This window comes from Poecilia mexicana, unplaced genomic scaffold (assembly GCF_051168715.1).
Source record: "Poecilia mexicana isolate PSO_F unplaced genomic scaffold, ASM5116871v1 scaffold_8, whole genome shotgun sequence".
Taxonomy (NCBI): domain Eukaryota; kingdom Metazoa; phylum Chordata; class Actinopteri; order Cyprinodontiformes; family Poeciliidae; genus Poecilia; species Poecilia mexicana.
Window position 1 is genome coordinate 23823069 of NW_028263377.1, and position 26246 is coordinate 23849314.

General features: G+C 39.0%; 1 protein-coding gene across 2 annotated transcripts; it reads left to right on the plus strand.

The window, feature by feature from the left end:
• The first annotated feature begins 373 nt into the window (after positions 1 to 373).
• map3k3 (mitogen-activated protein kinase kinase kinase 3) lies at positions 374 to 24260 on the plus strand. Of its 2 annotated transcripts, none has more exons than XM_014969656.2 (17): positions 374 to 1515; positions 6291 to 6371; positions 6900 to 7021; positions 8915 to 8955; positions 9367 to 9466; positions 10794 to 10907; positions 11075 to 11195; positions 13159 to 13292; positions 14462 to 14535; positions 14693 to 14760; positions 16034 to 16129; positions 16227 to 16388; positions 17745 to 17893; positions 18480 to 18611; positions 19310 to 19439; positions 19513 to 19690; positions 20351 to 24260. In XM_014969656.2, the coding sequence occupies exons 2-17, from the start codon at positions 6368 to 6370 to the stop codon at positions 20577 to 20579; spliced, it is 1854 nt and encodes a 617-aa protein (XP_014825142.1). In that variant the 5' UTR covers positions 374 to 1515; positions 6291 to 6367; the 3' UTR covers positions 20580 to 24260. The 2 variants fall into 2 exon arrangements, with proteins under 2 accessions (XP_014825142.1, XP_014825143.1); XM_014969657.2 differs by having other exon boundaries at positions 374 to 1510.
• The last annotated feature ends 1986 nt before the right edge of the window (positions 24261 to 26246 follow it).

The window sequence follows — 26246 nt, forward strand, 5'->3', positions numbered from 1 at the left end:
TGTGATTAAATTCAGAATTAAGAGAAAAAAGTCGATGTTTTAAAATAACCCTGATACTCTTCTGTAATAAATTACTTCTTTATTGTAAAGGTTGCGGACTCTTGGTCTCAAACTTTTGAATAATGACTAAACTTTTACATGTCCACAGTTAATTTTTTGATTTCTTTTGAATGGTGTCAAAATAGAAGAAAGTGAGGTTTGGCTCTGAAATACGCACGCAAATGTGTATTTTTATTTTTAGTGTCTAAATGTCTGGTTTCATATGAATATTCACAAAACGTAACTTCAACTTTCAATAAATCTCAATTTTCCGTTACTCTTGAACGCCTCACGCACGTCACAGAACGTCTCCGCCCCACCAATAATATGCGCGTCCCCGCGAAAAGCAGTCTACCGAGTAACAGCGCGTCCCCGCATCTTGACGGCGCTAATTTGGATAGTTTGTCAATCAGAAATTTCTCCGGGAGAAACTCTGAAACATTTTTAAACGAGTGATCGACCGAGAGTCAGGCATTCTGGTTAACAATGGACACCACGTCGGCTAAACGGCTTCCGTGACTTGTTGGAGGAGTAGTAGCGGGTTCCGGTGGAGATATTTTGTGCTGTCAGGAAGTTTGACGTTTTCGGTTGAAGAGCGTTTCTTTGGTTTGTTTTGGTTGTGGAAAAGCTGCGGTTTAGCTAACTCTACCGCCATAAACCCCGGAAAATTCGTACTATCCCACCACCTGATTTAACTACGACTTGTTAAACATTCTTACTTTTAAAGTTAGTGAAGTTTCTTTAGTGATTAAAGCCACTTTGGATTCGCTAACATACAGTTAGGTCGCGTTACAGAGTAACGGTTGTTGTTTCTTATATTGTTCTTTAAGTTTAAGAAAAAACTACATGACGTTTCTTGATTAATTTAGTTCATTTGTGCATTTCCTATAGGCCCCGAAAAGAATGCAGCCAGTCATATATTGAACAAAAAAAGGAAAATCTACAGATTTAACAGGAAGGCAGGCTATTTTAATCACGGAAACTGTCCGGGTTTTCCCTTTGGATAGCTCTCAAATGGATTTAATGAATGCTACACAGCAACTGCTACGTCTAGTCTGCTAGTTTTTTGTTATAAAAAAGCCTGAAAAATTAGGAGTTAAAGTGACTCTTTCGATCATGTTTTGGAAATTTAAGTTTTCCAAAGATCCGAGGCTGCAGCGGCCTCAGCCGGAGCACTTAGATGTAGGGCTTTCCATATAGGATTATTGTCTTTTGAGCTTAAATTGTCTTTAAAATACCTCTAAAAAGGAGAATATTAGTGTTTTTTTGTTGTTAATCTTCGGTGAAAGAAGGCGTACCCCCTTCGTTTGGGGGGTATCCAGCCCCTCCATGCCGCCTTCTCTCTCACGCCTTCTCCCGGGTGTTTTGGTCTGATGGACGTCCACACCTCCGGGACAAATTACTCCAAATCCGCCCCGAGACACCGGTGACCGGGTCGGTTCCGAGCGGGAGGGGTTACCTGAGACTCCAGGTGAGGTAAGGTTGTGACGCGTTCACGATCTAGATGACAAAAGAAATATATGGTGCATTTAGGTTCCCACCTTTTTGGGTAAACTAAAACGCATGTTTATAAAATAAAACGTAAAATAATATATATTTTTTGCAGTTCATTTTAAATTCAAAATGGTAAAATAGTCTTAAAAGTTAGAAATAGTCTTAGAACCACCAGCAGCATGTATCTTTTATAACATATTTATTTGTACATATTTTTTTAAAACTCATGATATTGTGTCAGTATGTTATGAGAAACAACCAATCAGAACCAGGAGGTGGGTCTTAGCACTGTCAGATAAAGCTTTCCTGTAAAAGTAAGTTGTTTCCCCTCCTCCTGGCTCTGAAAGGTTGTTTTTGGTTGGCATTTTTTCAGGAAGGAGGCAGAGGAAATCAATCTTTTCACAGATTTTCTATCTCATAGCATATGGTCATGACTTGCAACACCTGTCCCTGAGTGCCAAGACCTTGCATATTTTTGATGCATCCTTGCAGTGCCAAGACCCACCTCCTGGCATAATTGGTTATTTCTAGTTGGCACTGAGAGAATGCAGAGGAGCTTGATTTCTTTTTTCACAGATTATCCTTCTCATACCAAACTTTAACGACATAGGGACAGTTGTTTAAAAAAAAAAAGGTTAAAGTTACATCCTGTAGCTTGAAAGGCTTAGTGTATCTAAAATTAAGGCCTTGAAATAATGCCAATTCTTTTTTCATGGGTCTTACATTTTGTCTTATCAGGATCATTAATCTCATATATTTTATGTTTTATTTTGGGTTTTTTGTGGGATTTTTTGTTTTGTTTTACTGAAAAAAGGCTGATGCTACCTCTACCACTAACATAGCCTTGCTAGCTAGCCTGCTAGCTTTTTTGCATCCATCATTTATAAGTTTAAATTTATCTCTACTTCACTGGACAGAAGTTATGCATTTCTGTGGTGATATAGGTCTTAGATTCCTTTGATTGTTGATCTTAAAAAGTCTTACATTTGAGTCGGTGTTATGTCTTTCTGACATAGCGCTCCTTTAAATATCTCAACTTTATCCATGAAATTTCTGATGTGTTCCTTGGACTTCCATCACAGAAAGTTACCGACTGGTGCCCCTCATAGATCAACATTGTTTTGGTTTTCAATTAGCCATTGAGCAATGGGAGCCAATGATGTTGCCAAAGCCAACACTTGGTCCAGGTTGACCTGGGAATATTTAAAAACGTTTCGTCTTCTAAACCAAAGCACGTGCACCTGAAATATGATAGAGACCTGAGGAGACCAAGGGGTTTCGCTGAGAAGCCATGAGGCCAGACACATCTCTGGTCCGAGACGGGGAGGGGAAAAACAGCCTCAGACTAAACATTTCTCAAAAGCAGACAGAGGAGAGAGGGCAGAGGAAAATCCATGTGAATCCTCCTAGTCCTGGAAATGCGATACAAGGAAAATAAAGCAGACACAGCTGACTCAAGCAGCCTTGTTCTCAATTGAATTCCCAGCATTCCACATTGGGGGGTCATTAAAATCGGTTCAAACTGGGGTGACGAGAGGGGCAGCTCTTGACAAAGAGACTAGGCTTTGTTTGACTACAACAAAGGAGTTTTCTTTAAAGATGAAGTAGTCTCACTGATGTCTGCAGCCAAGGAAAGAGACAATGGCTCTATGTTACCTCAAGTTACCCGACATGGATAAAACGGTGAGAATCTCACACTTCGTAAAGTTCACGGTCTTTCATAGTGTATAAAATACCAAATTGAAAGAGTTGAAAAGATTTCGCCGCCCGCTCCTTTGGCAGATATGAGAGCAGGGGAAACTTTAAAGCAGCGCGGTCACGCTCTGCCAGCTGCAGTCGGACATACCCGGCATTCCTGTGGGTGATTATTACCCTGAAACCCGCGGCTTCACTAAGGTGCCTCAGGTGCTGGTGCCACTCACTTTGGGTACAGAGCATTTGTTGCTTTGTCACTAGGATGGTTGCAAGTTATTGATTAATGAGTTAATCTGACTGATCGATTTAGGATTAATTCATAAATGGCCATTTTCTCTTGTATCAAAAGGTTTAATACTGTCAGAATATGAAATATATAAAATATATTTTTCTCACTTTATTAAGCTTTCACAAAGATTGCTGAATAGAAAAATACAATATGAAAATAATAAAATATATGAACTACAATGGTGCATTGGAGCTATTAAAGATGAGGGGAAAACAGTATATTTCTGCCAGAAAACTCATAAATTTCCAAGGGAAAAGAAGGAAAGTAAAAAAAATAGAGAAATAAACTCAAATTTTGAGATTCATTGAAATTATTTTGTAGAATAAACTTGGACATTTTCTGAGTTTATAAAGTAACAAAAATGACTTATCAGCCTGGAAAATTTCACTTTCTGTGAAGTGTTTATGTGTATTTCAAAACAAAACAGTATAAAGTGCATTTTACATCCCAGAATGGATTCTGATTGGACTTTTTGTCTTTTCCTTTTCTGGCATGTCTCTGCCATCTTTGTTTCTGTATCAACATCTCCAGTTAAGAATGACCAGTGTTGCCCTCTTCTGGATGGAGACCAAACAATGTTCTTAGTTTATAAATTGGAACAAATTTGAATCTAATAAACAATTGATTGACAATTAATTGTAAGCTGATTAACTGTTTGCATCCCTAGTCATCAATATTTTTAGTTAAACTACTTTCTACCTTTTTTGGGGTTTGTTTCTGTATTATAAACCCCAAAATGACTCAAGGTTATTTTCACTTTATGTACTTCAGTTTTGTGGTTTGCCTGTTTTAGTCTTTTTGATGATCCTGTTTTGTCGGACAGATGTTCTCACGTTTAGCTTGAGAGTACTTTGGTTTACGGAGGAGTCCGTGATCCGTTCAGTGATTGCACAGTGCCCAGCTCCTGTGGCTACAAAACAAGCCCAAACAGTCGTCCTTCCACCACTGCGGTTGCCAGGTGTTTGTGATGATTTGCTATGTTTGATTTTATCCAAACATGGCACTGTGTAGCACAGCCAAGCATCTCTACATCTGGCTGATGTATCCAAAATGTTTTGGCCCATGTAGATGCAACTTTGCAAGCCTGAATTGTTCTCCCACATTCTTTTTAGAGGGAAGAGGCTTTCTCCTGGCAACCATTTCAAAACAAGCCATCTACTTCATTTTTCCAGCAGTCGTATCATGAACTTTAACATTTAACATGCTAACTGAGATGGAGCTGCTGGGTTTTGGGAATTTCTCTGAGAGCTGCACTGTCCAATCTAGGGGTGAATTTACAGAGATTCCCTTCCTTGGAAGTTCTCCAGATCTCCTCACCATGGAAAACATGGGAGAAAGACTGTTTAGAAATATCTTTCTTTGGGACACAAACAATCGACTTACAGTTAATTGTCTATTAATAGTTTATTAGATTAAAATTTGTTCCAATCGATTAACTAATAACATCCGCTTAGACATTTTTTCGGTGTTGTAGTTTGGCCGCCGTCCAGCAGAGGGCGCCGCTAGTCGTCCGTATTAGCGGAGCAGCTGAGGCAGGAACAAAGATGGCGGAGATATTTATAAACGGTAAAGAGGAACGGTCCAACGGAGTCCTGTGTGGGATGTAAAAGCACTTTATGCGGTTCTGTTTCGACATGTAAACACTCGACCAGCTTCAGTTATCCCCTTAATGGCGCTGATTCAGCTTTTCCATTCAAAAATGTCTGATTTGCTATGAAGGTGACGATATAATGATGTCACAAAAACTGAGCATAATGTAGAAAAATTGTAACATGATAGAAAAAGGCGTGACGCCAATTAGCATTTAGAGGGCTGTCTAAGTTTAATAATGAGAAAATCATAGTTTTCTGTTTATTTAGTCAGTATTTAACACAGCTGACAAACATTTTCAAATATAACGTCCTTTTTTTTAAATAAAAAAAAAATCTATATATTATGAAAAATTTAGCCGTTCATGTTGTGGAAAGACAGTCAACCATCTTGACGCAAGCAAAATTCAGGTTAATAAGGAAATGGCCAGGTAACGTTCACACATTAAAAGGCAGGATGACTTTCTTCTTTTATCATTATACAAGCACATATCTGTATTTTAGATCATACATTCTGGTTTTATAGAAATGGTCACCTGCTTATGATCAGCAGTTTGGAATCTGTATGCTTTTACACATCTGAGGTTAAACAAATTTAAACCCCAATATGCACCAGAAATGTCAATTTTAATGATTTTAAAGAGAGAGCGTGTTTTATTTCAGTACATGATGCTGTTGGTGCCGTCAACAGGGCTGGATATATTGTCCTGTTAAGTTGAGCAGTAGATTTATGACACGGCTTTGGGATGGTTTTGCTGCTCGTGCAACCAGAGCTGCTCAAACCTGGTTTAGATTTTTAAAAATGGCAGAAAACTGCTCATAAAGAATTCTTCTCATAGGAACGGAGCCAGAGAGATCGCTGCCAGTGCAGCCGTTTCCAATTGCCGTTCTTTCTCATGGGCATATTTTAGCATTTGCTGGACACATTTTCATTCACTGACTTTCATTCAGTCAAAAATGTTTTGCTTTGGTTTCTGGAGTCTTGGGTTTCTTCCCTGTAAAATCCAAAGCCTTTTTGTCATTTTCAAGGCCTCATTATCTCTTTGGTTGTTGTAAATAAAGCAGTGGCATAGGAATTATTGGCACACTTTTAACTTTTTTAACTTCTTTTTCTCATGCTGTTATGTCCTGCCTGACTCATCTGGAGATATTAACCTAACTAACTGCAGCATTTCCCCCTGCAGGCTGTGGGTGGTCTGGCACATCAGAGGCATCAATCTGAACCCTGGTTTGTGGACCCCGCCTGCACAACCCTACCGCAATGAGTGAGTCTGATGTTAAACAGGCATTTCAGTGCACAGTTTTGACACAGCACAAGATAAAAACAGTTTCAGCAGAAAGCATCGGCCCGGTTTGAGCAGTCATCAGCTCCAGACTCTCAGGTGAAGGATTGGGTTCTGGGTCCGGTTCCCTCAGCTGCCCTGGGGCTGTATGATGTCTTTCCAAGCTACACAAGAGGAATATTTTCTCTTCGTGAGTTAGCACAGCCAAGGCCGAGTTTCTTCTGAGATCAAACATGGGAAAAATGCATATCAGAAACAGCACAGTTCTTCCCTGTCTCTCAGAAAACCCAGTCAAACACGGTTTAGACGGGATTATGGGTTAAGAAAGCTGGCAAGATGTCAATTTCACCTTTTAGGGCTGAGTGACTTGAGAAAATGCACATCCATCTTTACTAGTGTTTCTTGAAATCCTTGAAAAGTGCTTGAATTTTACTGTGCGTAAAGTGGATGAACCCTGTGTCATGCATGTGCTCTGATTTCTGTTTATGTATTTCGTTGGGCTGTCATCAGATGAGAGGCAGGCTCTCCACTCTATAATGAAGGACCTGGTTGCCCTCCAGATGACGCGACGACAGCCGGTGTTTTCCTACGACAGCGGCAAGCCGAAGACATCAACACAGGCCAACAGACAGGTGCGGCACCATTCAGATGATGATTAAAAACATTCCCAACTTTTGAGAAGGTTAGGATTCAAACACTCATTTAACTCATCCTCAAAGTGAAAGGCTTTAAAGTGACCTATTATGCTTCCTTGAACAGATTTGGATGAATCCATGGTCTATACAAAACACAAAATCAGTCTTCAGTCATGAAATTTTAGTCTGATCAATTCAGTTCCTGTCACTTTGAATCCACATTAGCTACTGCTGGCCACACCCCCAACTCAATGTTTACGTTCGCTCATGAAAATGGCTGCAAACAAATGCTCAAATATACAACCATACAGGTTTGAAAAGCAGAAGTGGAGCCTCCTTTACAACCAACATGAATTCAGCAAGTAGTTTCTGGATAAGTCAACAAAACACTTAACTTTTCCAGCAGCCATTGTACAACTCATACAGCGGTAAACTGCCCCAACTGTGTTGGGGTTGCTAGGTAACATGCTGGGGTTGCTAGGTAACGGTGCAGTGACTTAACGACCGGCAGGTTTTTGAAACGGCTCATTTCCCAGACGCCAAAAAACATTAATTAATTGTGAAAAACTTTTTTTTTTAAGTGCTTGGGCTTTTTTCTTTGAAACAATAGAGACGCAAAATAAAGTATAAAATGGTTCAAAATGTGGATATTGCATAATAGTTCCCCTTTAACAACAGAATATTTGTGACAAAGTACAGGGTGGCCCACGAAAAAGTAGCCCGTGTTACTATAGTATTACTGTCGGCCTTCTGTAAAGAAAGAAAAACTTGAAATGCCAAAATCTTTACTCACTCTTTACAGAAAGTACTGCAAATGATCCCCTTGTGCATCAATGCAGTTTTGGGCGCACCTCAACATATTGTCATATACGCGACGCAACTCTGGGGAACCAATGCTCTGAATTGCATTACGAATATTCTCTTTCAACTGCTGTAAAGTTCTCGGGTTATTAGCGTACACTTTTCCCTTCAAGTTGCCCCACAGATAAAAGTCATGAGTTGTTAAGTCTGGCGATCTCAGTGGACTTCCTGGCAGGAAGCGGGCTACTTTTTTGTGGGCCACCCTGTACTTTCTCCTTCAGCCCAACAAGTTTGGATTTCTGTCAAACATAGAAAATGCAGCTTTCAAGTGATGATTTAATTTATTCAGTGAAATGATCAGTTCAATCCAACCCCATGTGAAATTTTTTTTTAAATTAACAATGCATATTTTGTTTTGGAAAGCTGAGTTCGGTTGCTCATTTATGCAGATGTTATTGATCATTGAGATCATGGAAACTTGACAGAGACACGTCAAAGCGGCTGGTCGTTATGAAGCTGCTTAACTTTTAAAGCACAGTATTTTTATTAACTGTTTAAGATTGTAGATATCTCACTGAAAAGGTGCTTTGATACGTATTTATTTACACAGGTGTGAGTTTCTAGCTTGAAACTCTGTGGAAGAAGTATTGACAAAGTTTATTTTCATGTGCTTTCACAAACAAAACACAATTTGTACTAAAAAAAAGAAATGCTTATGCTAAAAACATTTAGACTCGTGCAACTTTGCATTTTAATGTCTGTAATGAATGAGTTCAGCTTCGTAGAGGCTGTCGGTTGTAGTTTGTTACCTTTGGATCTGTCTGCTTCCAGTCCAAGTTAACCTAAGCAGTCACAGACTCCTGCTTTCTATTTAGATTAACCAATAACATCTCCAAGCTCCTGCTTCAGAAAGGCTAATTAATATGTCCCTGAAATGTAAACACAACATTTGTGTTTTCCCCGGTAAGATAAATGTCTGTCATCCCAAATAACCTTAGTAATTAGTGGAAAGAGTGGAAGTGGGTTCTTGTAAATGCTGGAGGAAAGAAAAGTACTCCTTGACCTTACTGTTCTTTTTTTATCTTTTAGGATGATGTCAGGATAAAGTTTGAATACTCGGGAGAGAAAAGGTGAGTTTACGTTGCTTTCTGTTTGCAGCTATGCATTAGCAGCTCTGCACATGTCGAGAAAGTGGAATATATTTCTATACGTTGGCGAGAGGGAGAGCCTGAACGTAAACACGTTCCCGTCGGCATGCTGCTCTTGTCACATGTTCCAGTTCATGAGACGGAGCGCTCCAGCACTTTAATCTGAAAGGTATGTGAGCTGGAGAGTGGAAGGGAAAGTACTGTGGTTAGCCTGTGGCTGCCAACACAAGCCACAAATATTTAAGGTGTACTTAGAAGAATCTGCACACACTGAAAAAAAAGAAGGTATTTTCTTTGCACATGTGCATGTAAGTCAAGCGCTGTTTTCCTACCAGCTGGCATAAATCTGTTCCAGTCTTCCTGTCTGTGTGATTTCTTGCTCTTTCTGTGCAGGATCTTGGTGTTTGGGAGGCCAGTGCAGTTTGAGGAGATTCAGGAAAAGGTGAAGAGCATCTTCGGCCAGCAGCTGGAGCTCCATTATATGAACAATGAGGCAAGTTTAGCATTTTTCACACAGCAATAACACAAACATTTAGACTTTTTTAAAGGTTTCACTGATGACATAACACAAAACTCAAGTGATTTCAGATCATTCAGTTTATTTTTAGTATTGTGCAACATATGAATGTTCTCTGGGATCATGTTAATTATATTCCAGTTACACACATACATTTTTGTGTTAAAAAATGATCAATATTAAGGATAACACTTTGCATAATATTGGTAAAAGACTATAAAATTTGGTCAAACACAGATGAATATCTTCAAGTTAAGTTTATTTGTTTGGGACGTTTCGGAAACAAGCAAGTTCGAAATGCGTCACATCATTAAAACATCACAGTTATCGATTATCAATCAATCAATAAACATTACGTTTTGTTAAAATGATCGAAAAAATGCATCCAATATGTTGATCAACATGTTGATCAATTGGCAGCTCAAACCTGGTGGGTTTTAGCCTTGATTTAAAGGAACTCAGTGTTTCAGCTGTTTTTCAGTTTTCTGGAGGTTTGTTCAAAATACTTCCGGTTTAGTGTTTGCTAAGAAAAGACTCGTAAAAGGAAGTCCTGCGTACTTTATTAAGACAGTTTATTTAATGATCAGGCTTTAAAAAAATTAAACCTGTTTTTTTTCTGCAGGGTTTTAAATTACTTATTTATTATACATCACAGTAGAAGATGCATAGCTAATGAAGAAGAAAATAAGTGATGTGTACGGAAAAGGATTAGGGCCACTGGAAAAAAATACTTTTTTTTTCCTTTCAGAATTTTGACTTTAATCTCAAAATTCTGATTTTAAATTCTAATGAGTGAACATGTGAACATTAGTGGATAAAATAATTGAAATGACAATTGACTAATAATTGTGATAATAATGATCAAGTCAATACATTGTCTGGAAGAGGCAGGTGAATTTAGATGTACAATAGATCAATTAATGGAGGTAAAACGTTTTTTAGATTATAGACAAAAATTACACAGAATGAGTGATGAAGGACAGGAAGAAAAAGAAAGAAGACTAATAAAATAAAAAGAGAGGAGCGAAAAAGAAACGATGGTCAGAGTACATGGAACAATTATTTACAGTATAAGTTAGCTTCCTATGGAATGAAATATGTTCAGTGCTGTTTAAAATGTGAACTTTTTACTTTATTTTAAGATTCCAGTGGCTTGAAATGAGCTCAGATACATTTATCTCTGTCTATTTTTACACGAATACATGTATTTTTAGTCTGACTTAATTGGTTAACTTCAATTTGAAGCATTTTAAAACCACTGCTCCTGCTTTGTCTGCTTGTTTTCTTGATGGTCTCCAAGCAGATGTCCATTCCTCTGCGGGGTCAGGATGACCTGGACAAGGCGATCGACCTGCTTGACCGAAGCTCCAGCATGAAGAGCATCAGGATAATGCTTCTTTCTCAAGAGCGCAGCAACGTAAGACTTGTTGCACAACGTCCTTTTCTTAATCCCACATTGTGAAAAACAAAGCTTCCTGATTATTTCTATGCAACACCGACAGGCTTTGACGCATGAACCAAAAGTTCCATGGCGTTTTAAGAACGTCGGTTAAAACATTTCGTCTCTCCTCCTCGTAACTGCAGGCCTCCTCCAACTCTCATCATGGACCGTGTAAGCAGGTGAGGATCAAGGCCTCCCACTCCACTGGAGACGTCAGTACGGCGTACCAGCCCTCTGAGCCCAGAGGGCGCCACCTGTCAACAGGTAAACGGGTCACAATCAGCCTTTCTTGTACTGTAGATCCCTTGCAGCGCCCCCCATCTGCCTACTGGAGAACAAAAAGCTGCCCGCTAACGATGACTAGCATTGGTTTTAGCTGTTAAGTTATCAGTTTATCACACAAAATCTTCAACGTAGATGTAATATCTAAAAGAAAAGGGGACGCAGTGCTTTGCTACTAATTATCAACACGACTACAACTAGATAAAAGGTCAGGAAAAAGTTTTAATTAAGAAAAAAAACTTAGCGGTCGGTTATGCTAGCTTGACTATGACAACCGTAACATGTAGATTGCTGCAGAATTCAATATGTTTCGGTTCAGTTCCAAAATAAAGAAAAGGCGACCCACACACCAACTCTACAGATCATCAGTATAGCAAGTGCTTCAATTAGCTAATCTACCACCGCAGTCTTAGATTAGCTAATAGCAGTGGTTGCAAATCTGCCACACTGATCACTTATTAATAATCACAAAATAAACATCAAGCCTGAAAACATAAAACTGTAACGGACTGAATGTTCTGTTCTGTGTGTGTGAAATGTTTCCGTGTTTTTTGGTGTTTAAATCTGATGCATAGTGGCGTCGTTATCAGTTGCTATAGCAACTAGTCTGCGTGCAGATTAGCCGACAGAGAGAGCAAGAAAAAAAGTGGGTTTGAGTTGTTGTTCATCTGTTTTTCTGTGGTGCTTCGCGCTAAAATAACACCTACATCTCCAGGTTTCATAACGTCAGCAGAGCAGGCGATTCTTTTACATGTTCAGTAACGGAATCGGGTTTTTGCCCTCCAGCACATGCACGAAACTTCCAGATGTAAACAATGACATGCTAGAGGGGCCTATATAAGCAGACAGGCAGCTGGGTGCTTTCGTTTCTTCTGTACAGTCTTCTTTTTTTTCTGCTTCCTGTTCTCGCGTTGCATCCTCTTCCTTTTCCTTTTCACCATCACTTGACGCTGCCTGCTGGATTGCAGCCAATAAGATTGGAGAGTGCTATTACTTTGTTGGCAAGTGGTCTGGTTTTGGCGGTTTCTCTTTATCCTGAGGAGCAGAAGGGCTTTACAGCTTGACTTTATAGCAGCAGCAGCTATGAAAGCTTGAAGTTTCGGGTATGCAGGCTAATCTGCTGCATGTTTGCTGTGGGCTTTGAACTTCAGAGGAGAAAACTTAATTTGTAGCATTTTAAAAGAATCGCTTGTTTACATGGATTAAACTGCCTCTGTTTATAGTTCTTCTTCTCAGAAATCAGACCTGCTTGTAAACTTTTGAGCTGGCCTTCATTAGTTCTCCGGGTTTTTTAAAAGTTCTTCTTTAGCTGGTTTTTTTCTAACTCGTCTTCCCAAATTTTCTTGTACCTGTTGGTTATTGTGAGGTAAAGAAACAAGAAATCATAAGAATTAACAGTATGCTGCAAAGGAACAGGGTCTAAAAGAAGGATTGATTAGTTTAGTAAGGGATTATTTTGATGATTAATTATATTAAATAATTGACACTTTCTACAGATTTATCTTTTAACCACTTAAACTTTTTTTTTATAAAACATTTGAAAATATTAAAAGATCTAAAAGTTATCGTTTTAGGACTTGTTAAGTAATCCAGATGCGCAACCTGAGTGCATTTTGAAATATTTGCTCCATCTTCATGTTGATCTCGTTCAGTACGTCTAATTTTCGCCTGACTTCTCGTTGCTCATTTAATGGGTATGGATGTTGTCTTCATACAGCTGGAAAATGGTCACATACTTATCAGAAAAATGTGCAAATAAATTAAATAAGTTGGGGAATAATAGATGAGCTCTCACCGTTTTTATATTTATACTCCCTACTGGTAAACAGTGACTTCCTGTAGCTCTGGGCTATAAATACGAGGCGAAACAGAGATGACAATCCAGTTTGTGTTTAACATATTACTAAATGTTGCGTGTCGTTTTTTTGTGTGTGTGTATTTAAAGGTTCTCAGAACACGGGTCGAAGTTCTCCGCCTCCTGGATATGTGCCTGAGCGGCAGCAGCGGATCGCCCGCCAGGGTTCCTACACCAGCATCAACAGCGAGGGCGAGTTCATCCCAGAAACCAGCGACCAATGCGTGAGTCATCTCCTCCGTGCTTAAGGAGGAAACGCACGCAGAGATGGGATCCACATGCTCCACTCCACTCTAACATAAACAGCCTTAAATGGGTTTTCTCATTAGAGCGGGACGTGGTAATGTGAGGAAAATAACTTTTTGTTTCTAAATTGCATTACTTCGCAAGAATAAACTTGCCTAAGAGGAAACAGGAGGGCCGTTCTGCCTTTCTGTTGCATCAGCAGTGTGCAATTCAAAGCCTGTCCGTCCAGAATGTAGTAATAATTGTATTTATTTAAACTTTCTAGGGCTGAAACAGTTAATTTATTAATTGTTAACTGAACTATGCACTTTAAAAAAAAAAAAAAGCTGGTTTGCTGCAAAAATAACGTATTTAGAGCAGTAATCAGTAGGACTGTCACGATAACAAATTCTGGTGGATGATAAATTGTTCCAGAAGTTATTGTGGTAAACGATAATATTGTTGTTTGAGACCATTTTAAAGTAAAATACTGCATAATAATAACTCAAGAACACGTTTTTAAATATCGATGAACTTAAAATTCTAATAAACAGTTAACACTGGAACTGGAAAACACTTTAAATATCCAAAATAAATAATAAAAAATAACAGAAATGACTAAATGTATTATGAAGTCTCTGTAAACAAAATTATCCTTTAAAAACAAATTTAGACTGGAAACCTTTGTTACCCAGTTTTTGGTAGAAAGAGAAAAGAAAAAACCAATAAATTGTGCAAATAAAAATGATTGAGGTGGTTTTAATAGCTTATTGATTACAGACCTCAGTAATCAAACCAAAACTGAACAGTACATATGTACATATTGCATTAAAGATAAAAACATATTTATTTGTAAATATGTTTTGGCCAAAACTCCTCAGATGGTACAGATTCAAACTGACTAAAGAAATGCTAAATAAAATGTTTAGTTTCTTGTTTAAAAAAGAAATTTGTTTGTTTGTTTGCATCATTTAATGCATTTCTAATATTGTATAAAAACAACGAGTAGTTAAATGAAAAATCTATAGAAAAAGCCAATTTATTTCTAATTGATTAATCGTCAGCTCTAATAGTGAAGTTACAAAGTGAGACGGCACCAGGTATATTTTGTAGAACAGTAAAAACTCTCAGTCTCTGTTCATATGGGTTTTTGTTCGGGTCTGAACAGGTTCTGGATCCCTGGAGCAGCGCAGAAAATTCAGTTTCTGGCAGCTGCCAGTCCCTGGACAGCAACTCAGAAAGGTAACAAACAAACCGCCTATTGAATCAAATTTTACCTCAACCATGCTCCGTCTAATTTTATTCCTTTTTCTGCTACATTTCCACGGATATTGGCTAATTTTATTATGATTATAGTCTTAACAAAGTTTATTTTACAAAACCTTTCATTCTCCTGCAGCCCTTCGCTGAGGAAGTCACGGATGCACAGAGCCAAGAGTTACCCAGATAACCGGCAAGAAGTGTCAGGTGAGAGAAATCATGGAGGTTTTTACACTCAAGTAAAGTAGCACTACTTCAGCATATTTTTACTCAAGTAAAAGCAAAATTACATCATCAGATGGACCAAAATATGAAGTTATGAGGAAATGTTAGTGTTTATAAAGATCAAAACTATAGTTATATTTGCATCTCTATAATTTATAACATTTGTGCGTTAAATTCAAGTTTTGTAACTCATTGAAGTTGTAAGTTGTCCTATTATTTCATCTTGGGAAAATTAACAATTCAAATCCATCATTAAACACTAAATTTAACATTACTTCATAATAAAATTACTGAGGTAAAATTTGACAATAACAGTGTAGTTAAAATACCCCTAAAGGAAGTTTTCTTCAAAATGTTGCTGCTCAGATAATTGCAGCTAGTTGCGACCCAGCTCTGATTTTAACAGAGATCAGAAGGAGCACTGCAAAAACACAAAATCTCAACGAGTATTTTTGTCTTGATTCCAGTGCAAATATCTTGGTGCACTTAAAAAAAAAAAAAAAAACTTGCATGTAACTGTTCAGCAAGAAATAAGAGCTTGTTTTAAACCAATACTTCCTTAATATTGATTAAAAAGTGCTGGTTCCACTGGTGCCGTTACCTAGCAACCCTAGTCAAGCCCAGCCAACCCCAGCCAAGTCCAGCCCGTTACCTAGCAACCCAGTTCTTGTTCCATTGGCAGGTTACTTCACTTATAACATTTCCCCATTTTGGTAGTTAGTTTTGTCTTATTTTAAGTGTACTAAGATATTTATACTAGAAACTGGGCCAAAACTACTTGGTAAGATTTTGTGTTTTTGCAGTGAGGCCAATGCTAACATAAACAGAGATTTTACGCTTTTATTTTTGAAAGTGGGGCTGCACAGAGGTGCAGTTGGTAGAGCTGTTGCCTTGCAGCAAGAAGGTTCTGGGTTCGATTCCCGGCCCCGGTCTTTCTGCATGGAGTTTGCATGTTCTCCCTGTGCATGGTGGGTTTTCTCCGGTTTCCTCCCACAGTCCAAAAACACGACTGTCAGGTTAATTGGTCTCTCTGCATTCTCCCTAGGTGTGAGTGTGTGCATGCATGGTTGTTTGTCTGTCTCTGTGTTGCCCTGCGACAGACTGGCGACCTGTCCAGGTGACCCCGCCTCTCGCCTGGAACCTTTGCTGGAGAGGCACCAGCACCTCCCGACCCCACTAAGGGACAAGGGGGTACAGAAGATGGATGGATTTTTGAAAGTGGTTAGATGATCTTTGAATTTTTGTCTGGTTTCAGACCGGGAGAATCACATGTATGACAGGGTAGCAGGGAAGGGAGGCACCTATCCTCGTAGGTATCATGTCTCCCTGCATTGCAAAGACCACAGTGAAGGTATGACAAATATCGCCAGTCACATTTATCAGCGACTGGATACGACGTTTCTCTCTTCATTTTAACATTATCGACTGTCTTCTGTCGCTTCCTCCAGGTCGTCGAACGTTTCCGCGCATCCGCCGACCCCAGGGAAACCTGTTTACTTTGGTTCCCTCGAGGCGATCGCTGAACGGCAGCGAGGAGAGTCTGGGCAGCTGGCAGCAGATCGACACGCAAGGCCGGCTGCGTCCGCACGATCGCTCTGTCGCCCACAAGTGTGAGTACCGATGAAATGTCCTCCGGTTTGGAGTTTAGTCTTACTTTTACCGACTGAATGATGATGATGATGTAATCAACCTCATTTGATTGTGACGATTAATCGGATAAAAAGAATTGGCACATTCTATACATTTTTATTTAACTGTTTAAGCTTTTTTAATACAATATTAGAAATCCACCAAAATATGAGGATAAACAAGAACATAAACATAGAATAATATGACTTTCCTTTTGTACATTTGGTTACAACATAAAAGGTGTTTTTATCCTAAATGCATTATATACATATATGTTTATAAACATATGGTGGTTTTTGCTTAGTTGCTGTCCTGAATATGTTGTTTTCTCAGCAAAGGCCCTTTTTTGAGTTTGTATAGTCCAGTTATTGATTAATCAGTTGCTAGATTAGTTGGTGATTATTTGAATAATCAATTAATCACAATTAATCCGATTAATCGTTTAAACAATAATGTATTGTGAACCAAATCTCATTCTGAAAGGAGGTCAAGATGGGCAGAAAAGTCTAATGAACATGTTTTGATGATCCCATAGACCAGGGGTGTCCAAAGTCGGTCCTGGAGGCCCGGCATCCTGCATGTTTTGGTTCTCTCCCTGGTTTAACGCACCTGGATCCAATGATGGCTCGTTAGAAGGCCTAAGAGGAACATTGACAAGCTGAAAAGGTTGTTACTACCACCAGGAAGAGAACTAAAACATGCAGGATGCCGGGCCTCCAGGACCCACTTTGGGCACCCTGCCATGGACCATTGGTGTCCAAACTTCAGGCCAAGAAAATGAAAACAAAACTCGAATAAACCAATTAAAGTTGCCCAATTTTTAATTTTTTAGATTTTTTTTTGTGGGAAAGGAATAATATTCCCAACACTGATCAAAATGTAACGTTATCGCATTGTGACTGGTTTTTGTTACTGGTTTTCTCAGTTGTATGATGAGTTTGCTGCTGAAATGAGCTATACAGATAAACTTGATTGATCTTAGATACAAAACTACAAATTGTGCACATTTGTGGTCACTTTATTTCAAAACACTTAATATATTTAGTCAAACTTAATAAATTAAGTAGACAAAGTGTGGCAAATAATACATCATCATGCTTAACATTTCCCATTGTAAAGTCTCCTGTGCTGAATGGGCTAAGTTTGTATCATCTTTAACTGCTTTTTTGGGGGCCACAAAAACTCTGTCCAAGCACCACAAATGGCCCCTGCGCCACACTTTGAACACCCCTCACAGAGACCCATCCAACAAAGCGCAGTAGGTCACCTTGAAAGGGGGAGAAATGCGTCGCAAGTGAAGAATCTGTGTTGATAGCAGAATGTTTGTTTCCTCTCAGCGCCCAGCGCCCCGGTGACGTGGCGCCGCGGGAAGCTTTTGGGCCAGGGTGCGTTTGGTCAGGTCTACCTCTGCTACGATGTGGACACTGGGAGAGAACTGGCCGCCAAGCAAGTCCAGTTTGACCCCGACAGTCCTGAAACCAGCAAGGTGAGACAACCGCTGAAGTGTCAGGCGACTGAACTGTCAGTTTAAGCTCAAGGCCGTGACTTTATTTTATCTCCTAAGTAAGAATAGCCCAGCAGAAACTGAACGAGCGGAATCCGTGGTGGAGGTTATCTCCCCCCTCTTCCTTATTTTAATGTCTTTTCCTGTTTGCCGAAGAGAAAACATGCACTGTCACTTCCTGAATCCTCGAGGTGCTGAGTATTGCAGCAGCCGAGGGTCAGGACTGCCTTGACCTCCAGTGACCCTTTCACACCCCCTCCCTTCGCCCGGCCCTCTGCAGATCCGAATCTGTCGTTACTCCAAACTGGGCTTTGTGCTGGGAGTTTGGGATTACTCTGTGTCTCTGACTTCCCCTTCTGTCCTCTGTCTCTGCTGTGGCCTCATTCTCAGAGGTAAACACAGGAAAACTCTGCCGTCGAAGCCTTTGGTTGGGATCAGAAATATTTTAGCTTCCTTCTTCCATTCCAGGTCGTTGGGTCTGTCCAATGAGCTTTTATTCTTAAATTGAAAGTGTCTTTCTAATCTGTAATGTGGGATGTCTGTCTGTGTGTGTGTGTGTTTCCTGCAGGAGGTTAGTGCGTTAGAGTGTGAAATCCAGCTTCTGAAAAATCTGCATCACGAGCGCATCGTCCAGTACTACGGCTGCCTGAGGGACCACAACGAGAAAACTCTCACCATCTTCATGGAGTACATGCCCGGGGTGAGTCCTGGGGGCAAATACATCAGCTTACATTGGGGTCAGATCAACCATTGCAGCTTAAAATTATACTGTCAGTGTTAAACTGTCAGTGTTGAGTCACATCGTAATAAAAATCTGCAAACCAAAGTGCAACAACGATTCAGAATTCACAACTTGCACTTTGAATGAAAGCAACGGTTGGTGTGCAGTTTAACATCAACGTCTGATGCTTATTTACGTGAGGTTTAGCTTTAGCTTCTGCAGTATTAAACGTCTTAGCGGTTTAATGTTAGCTTTTATAATTTCTTAACAAATGTATCAGCTTAGTGTTAGCTTTTGCTAATTTTTTCATGCTTTTATAAATGTAACATTAGCTTGTGCTAAATTCTTTGTGTTTAGCAGTTTAGCTCTCACAAAGCTAAGATTCTTTTTTAGCAGATTAGTGTTTAGTGAATGTAGCTTTTTGGTTAGCTGTGGCTAATAACTGCTGCTTATTAATATTAAAGAGGAAACTGGTTTTCAAAAGTTTGTAATAAGCCCAGTAAAGTGTCAAAAATGTGGTTGAAATGGGACAAAATACCAAAAACCTCCAAGTGGTACAAACACGCAGACATTTCTTCTGCACTGAGAAATTATTCTAACTGGTCAGTGATTTTGTGTCCATGTCCAGTGAGTTAATAGACATTGTCGTCTTTAAACAATGTTTTCTTCTCCTTTAGGGTTCAGTCAAAGATCAGCTGAAGGCTTATGGGGCCCTGACAGAAAACGTTACCCGCAAATACACCAGACAGATTCTGGAGGGCATGTCCTACCTGCACAGTAACATGATCGTGCACAGAGACATCAAAGGTAGTTTGAAAACACAGATTTCAGTCTCGCATCAGTCAGAAATGGGTCTGATTTGATGAACTGTCGCTGCCAGGAGCCAACATCCTGCGGGACTCGGCGGGAAACGTGAAGCTGGGAGACTTCGGAGCCAGCAAGAGGCTGCAGACAATCTGCATGTCTGGAACCGGCATGCGCTCTGTGACCGGCACCCCCTACTGGATGAGCCCCGAGGTGATCAGCGGCGAGGGATACGGCAGGAAAGCCGACGTCTGGTGAGACGCTCAGTTTGGTTTCTCTCCACAGCAGAGTGACATCATCACACTGTAAAAACGCACAGAGTCCCAGTTAAGTTTCTGAAATGGTGGAACAAGATAGATAGATAGATAGATAGCATTTATTGTCACTGAACAGAATTCAACGAAATTTCCATTGCAGCTCCCGTGCAAAAGGTCAAATATATACAGTATAAATAAGCAAACACACAATAATAATAATAATATATACAACTAAATTAACTAAAAGCACTCAACCATGCCAAAGAAGTAGCAGCAGGTCCAATTATGGCAAAGTACAGATAATGTGACAGTGCAAAGTGCAGAACAATATGGCTGTGTGGGGGGGGGAGGAATATGTATGTGTGACTGCGAGGTTATGATATATGTTGGAGTGGGGGACGGCAGGGAGTAATGGCTCTGACGGCTGTGGGGAAGAAACTGTTTCTCAAACACAGCTATGCAGCTGTTAAATATGAACAGTTTGCTGTTCTGCACTTTGAGCCGCTGATTTCCAGCCAACAGGTCATTACAGATTCGGTATTCTCCCCAGAGGCCCATCAGCATTCCTTCATAACGTCGTTATGTTTCTGTGGCATTTAGATGAAACATGCGATCCTTGTTGCAGCTTGTTGAGCCGTAAAAATGTTTCCCCTGCAGGAGCCTCGGCTGTACTGTGGTTGAGATGCTCACAGAAAAGCCGCCGTGGGCCGAGTTTGAAGCCATGGCGGCGATATTTAAGATCGCCACGCAGCCGACCAACCCGCTGCTCCCGCCGCGCGCCTCGGACCAGGCCCGGGACTTCATCCGTTGCATCTTCGTGGAGGCCAAACACCGACCGAGCGCCGAGGAGCTGCTGAGGCATCCGTTCTCCCAGATCCAGTGCTGAGTAAGACTGACTGAGCGTCACAGCACCATATGCCTCAAAAGGAGACCCAGTCTTCACACGGAGGAACTCCTGAACCTGAAAATCTGTGCTCTCGGTTTCAGCGCTGCTGTTCCAGGAGCTTCCACAAGGGGGCACCAAATATTTACCCACCTAGCTGCTTAACCCAACACAAAACTCACTTCAGAGGAAGCATTATCAAGTCACGGTTCATGTTTACATACGAGTTAAAAAATGCATGGACTTTAACTGTGCCAAAGAGGTTTTCTACAAAAAACAGAAACATTCAGACGATTCTTTAAGCTACTTTCCTGTTTTCAGCCTCTTCAGATCAAAACACACCAAGGTGTTAAATCCAGGAAGCTCTTTTTGTTGATGTCCTGAACAAGGTGTCAGGCACCAAAGCTAGTGGGACCAGTTATTAATTCTATGAATTATTATTATTACCTTTCTGTCGACCTAAACCCTTTATAAACCCTCAAATTGTTGATAGCATCACTTAAAGCTGCACTTTTCTAAAAGTAACATCAATTTCAATCAAATATTTATTGTTAAAAGTATTCTTTAGTTTTTCACCTAAAAGGGTAATTCCAAAAAATGACGGCTTAAAATTGAGGCTTAAAAATAATAATAATAAAAAGGTATTTATTTTAGAAAAGCACTTAATTTGAAATGTAACAAATCCACAATGGAGCTCACTACATCTGTTAATGCTGTGGTTTTTATTATGCAAATGTTTCAACCTGTAATGTGAAGCAAGTCCCTGATAATTCAACTAAAACACGAATTTTAACACAAATTTGTTAGAAAAATTAATAAAGGTGAAAAAACAAAGTTTGCACACTTTTACAAATGTTTAAGCTCTTCCTGATTTAGTTTTACTTTTCATCCCTCATAAGTTCAAAGGCAGATAAAAAAAAACAGGAGTAATGAATAAAAATCAGAAATTTAACAGAAAAAAATCTGAAATTTGAGTTTGAAAAGTAAAAAATTTGCTAGAAAAAATTCTGAAATGTTTAGATAAATTTCAGAAATTTTCTAGAAAAATCTTAAATTTTAGGGAGTTTTTTTTCTAGAAAATTTCTGTGATAAATCTCAAAATTTCTGAGTTTTTTTATAGCAAATTTTTGAGTTTTTAAACTCAGAAAATTTCTGAAATTTTTGACGTGAATTAAAAAAACTTTTTTTCTATTTACAGTCGCTGTCACAGTTCACACCAACCATCAGTTTGATCTTATTAACTCCAAATTAATTTATTTTAACCTTACCACATTTGTTTTTTTTAGTTTGGTCCAGCGTTAAATTTGATATTTTGCAATGTATCAGATTTTTTGTTCCCATAGTTACGGGTGATGTCATCACGCCGCCATCTTAGTATTCACTATAAATAAGACCCTGTTTAAAAAAACATTTCAAAACTTTTAAGATTCTCTTTATCCGACTGCATCAGACTTTTAATATTTTAAAAATAGATTAAATATGTTCAGTTTTACAGCATATTTCACAAAAAGCCATTTTTATTTATAATCTCTCCAGTATTTACCATCTGTGCCAAAATAAAGCATAAAAAACAAAAATATACTTCTAGTTTTTTAGAAACTAAGAAACGCCTTAAATAAACAGTTTATTTTTGTCTAAATTGTGTGTCTGGCCCAGACGCCGTTGATTCATAATCCTTCATTTAGGATCATTTTCAATCAGATGCACTTTTATTTTTTTGACAGCTGGATTTTGTGGGGCTGATTTCAATATATTTTTTTGTTAATGTTTTTATTTCAAATGTGAATTTTTTTTTTATTTATAGCCCCATGACATCCAAGTCTGATTATTGTAAGGAAATACACATATCTATAAATATCTATTTTTATATTTCGACTGTATCAAATCTGTTGATACTTTTAGTTTTGTTGAACAAAAGTCGTAGAAAGCAGCTGGTTTTGCAGACATTTCAGAATCGCATGTTGTAATTTAGAAACGGGGGAGAACGAAGTCTGGCTGTTTGGCTCAAACTCCAGTTCAGCAAATTAAACCACAGCCAGTTTTACACGTCAGGAAGCATTTTTACCAAATCTAGTGACTCAACATGAGGACTGTAAGATCTGATCTGCGGGTTTTTTGTTCACCTGTGATTTGCTAAACTCTGATTGTCCTGATTTTAGCCAAAACAGATCAAGTTTTATCTGCCTGTTTGTGGGTTTTTCTGTGGAATGTTGCTCTAAATTGTTAGTGGAAAATCAGGTTTTCTAAAAGAAAGCTGAAATATCTCGGTGCGATGCCACCGATGCCAAACTTGCCGTTTGCTGGCGCTTGTAAAGCAGCCAATCCAGGAGCAGCTTTCATTTTCCTTGATGCTGATTGGCTGTACTTGAAAACTGTAGATGCTAACTCCTCTTAGTCCTAAAACAGTTTCCACTGTGTGTATTAACACACATTGAGTTATATTTGGTGTTTGCAGTATTAAAATTTGATTTTAGCTTTTTGCTGCTGTCTCGAATACCAGGACTCCTCTGTATTTTTGTTAGAAGAAGAAATGATGTCATACTTTGTGTTTAAGAGCAGTTATTTCTTTTAAAACAGACACTATAATAACATTTCCATTTTAAATCGCATTTACCATCTTATGTTTGGGTTTAGCACAGTTAGCAAAGCTAACTCTTAGCATTCTCTCGTCACTAGAGAATTTATTGCCTTATCTTAACTCTAAGATTCCTGAGAGATGAAAAGGAACGGATGAAATACAAACTCGGTTAAATTATATTACGGCTTGCTAAACGTGACTTAACCAAACTTGGCATAACTTAGCAAGATCTAAACTTAGCATAGCAATTTAGCTAAGCGGATTTCAGCCACACTTAATGTAATTTAGCCAGGTTTAGCATAATTAGCTAAATCATGCTAAGTTTTTAGCCAAACAGTGCAATTTATGTAAGTGCAGTTCATTAAAAAATTGGTTTGATTTAGCTAAACGTAATCTAGTTAAACGCAATTTAGCCAAACTTGGCTGAATCATGTTCAGGATCCCTTCGTCTTGCTCTCTCTCACCGTCTCGCAGCCTGAGTGAACGTCAGACATTTCTCAACATGTTGTCTGTTATTAATCAGCTTTATGCATCTCTCTACATCCTCTGGTTCCTGCAGACAGCTAACATTGATTTGCACATAGAAAAGTGTTAGCTTGACTCGGACCAGTCAGTCACCACATAATCCATAAGTCAGTCTTGGATTCCTCGGAGGCTGGAGCAGAGCCGACGCTGGATGCCAGATTTCGCTCTCCATCCCCCATGACGACTTTGTTTTCCCCAGGGTTTAGATGACATGTCCAGCTTTAAATTATGGGCCAATAACAAACATAAACGTATAAATGGGGCTGCTACGCCTTAAAGGCAGCTAAATAATGTTTAAAACGAGTGTTTTATTTCAGGAGGAACCCTGGGACAGGCAAAGGAAATCGAGCTAGTTGTTAGAAATGTTTCTACATATCCAAATGTAAAATATGTAATGTTTCATGACAAGACTTGCAGTGCAAAGTCGAATGTATCAAACCTATTTTACTGCTAAAACGTTTTGTTTTCTGAATGTATATGTAGATGTCATGACAAATACACTTAAAAAAACGTTTGTTGTTTTTCTTTTTTAATGAATCTCAACATGTAGACTGAATTAAAGTAAACAGGAGACGAAGGGACTGATGGATGCGCCGTTTCTTTTCTTCCCCTCGTTTTCTCTCTTTTCTTCCTCTCTCTCTTTCGCCCGTTAAGTGAGGAGAAACAGGAGGCAGTCACAGGAAGGAGGGATTTTTATGGCCGTGTCTGCCTGTGTGTGGAGGAAACAGACGGTAACAGAGACGCTTTATCTCAACTGTAAGGGAAATCTAATCTGTCAGCTCATTTTTAAACAACTGCTGGGATTAACAGATTATAGCAGTTTATTAATAACAAGAAGAAATAACTAAAAAAAGAACAAGACTGTCAGTTTACCTGTGTGAAAATTATGTGAAGTTTATGACATCTGCTACAATTATTGCCTAACGTTTGTTACCTGGGTTGCCTTTAGTGATGTAAATTTCAGTTTCAGTTCAAAGTCGATATCACATTTATGGTGCTTTGGAGCTAAAAATAGAAAATATATAAATTTCCGTGTATAAGTTCCCATGTGTGAAATGGTTTAATGAGGTACAACTGGTCAAAAAGTTAATTACTAAAAAAATTATTTTGTTTTACTGTGGCTATCAGAAATGGTTGTATTCAATAAATGAGAGTATAGATGAAAAATTAATCGGTTTCAGCAACACATTGATTACTTATAGCAATCAAAACACAGCTTTTAAGATTAGAATATTAAATCACACCAACAATTCAAAAATGTGACTTAATGAAACACATGGGTTTGTTTAAACATGCTCAAATTTATCGATTATGATTATTTCTCAGTAAAGATCAAATTAATGTATCAGAAACTTGAAGTGTTTCATCCAAACCCACAGAGTCGTGTGATAATCGTGTTGTTCTCATTTTCTCCAGTTAAAACATCAGTTTTGTTGTTTCTAAATTAATATGAACCTGTTTTCTTTGCATTATTTGACGTCTGAAAGCACCGAATCCTTTTTTTTTTTTTGAGCAAATAAATGCTAAATTTCTGCTTGTAATTTCAGAGACGTGTTGTCAGCAGTTCATAGAATAAGAGAACAATGTTCATTTTACTAAAACATAAACCTATAAAGAGTAAAATCAGGGAAACTCATCATTGTCTCTTAGTTTCCTGCAGAGCTGCATTTCCCTTTTCCGTCTCATTCGGGTCGATCCCAACAGCATCCACACTGGTGAAAGAGATTTATCATGTTTTCTTATTGTTGGTTCTCTGCTTTGTGCTGCGCTTGCAGTCTCGTGGGAACTATGTATATAAATGATAAAATAACTGGCCTTTTAAGTTTTTTCATCATATTCTGTTGAATTTAGTGTTTTGCAGTTTTCCAGCTGTAGTTTGTGGCCCAGTTCTGTTCGTAGCGTGGTTCTGGTGTGATGCTGGGGTCCGGTATGCCGGTCTGTCTGAGCAGCACATTCCTGCTGACAGGCAGACTGGAGCTTTGGGCCTAACCGGTCTCGCTCTCTGCAGCCTCTTTGTGGCTGCGCCCTGTTTGGACCTGCTGGTGCTGAGTCATACAGCCGGCCCGTCCGATCCGGTTAAACCCGCCTGCTCTTTATATCAGGCCTTCGATGTCACGCCTCCAGCTTCAGCGCAGCTCTGATACGGTTCTGATTTGTCCGTTTTGAATACCTTCAAAACGGACATATTTTCTTTGGTTGAGGCGTTTGTCTGATTTTTAATGCTGTAAATGCAGCTTTGTTCTTTTCTACTTTTTGACAGTTGTGGTGCGTAACCGTGGCAACAGGGTATTGTTTTTACAGTTGGGAGCATCTGATTAGCGTCTTTAGTTTAATATTTCCTTTTGTTGAGGCTTTTAATGTTTTGGATGGTGTGAATGCAGCTGGAGAGATTTTTTACTTTTCTACTTTTTGAGAGTTATGATGCGTAACCGTGGCAACAAGGTATCGTTTTATTAAAACTTAGAGCAGCTGAATAGCATTTTTAAAGCTCAAATAATACCTGAACTATGACCCCAAACCTTAGAGGAAACCCATTAAACCAATTTTAATATATATATGTTTTGTTA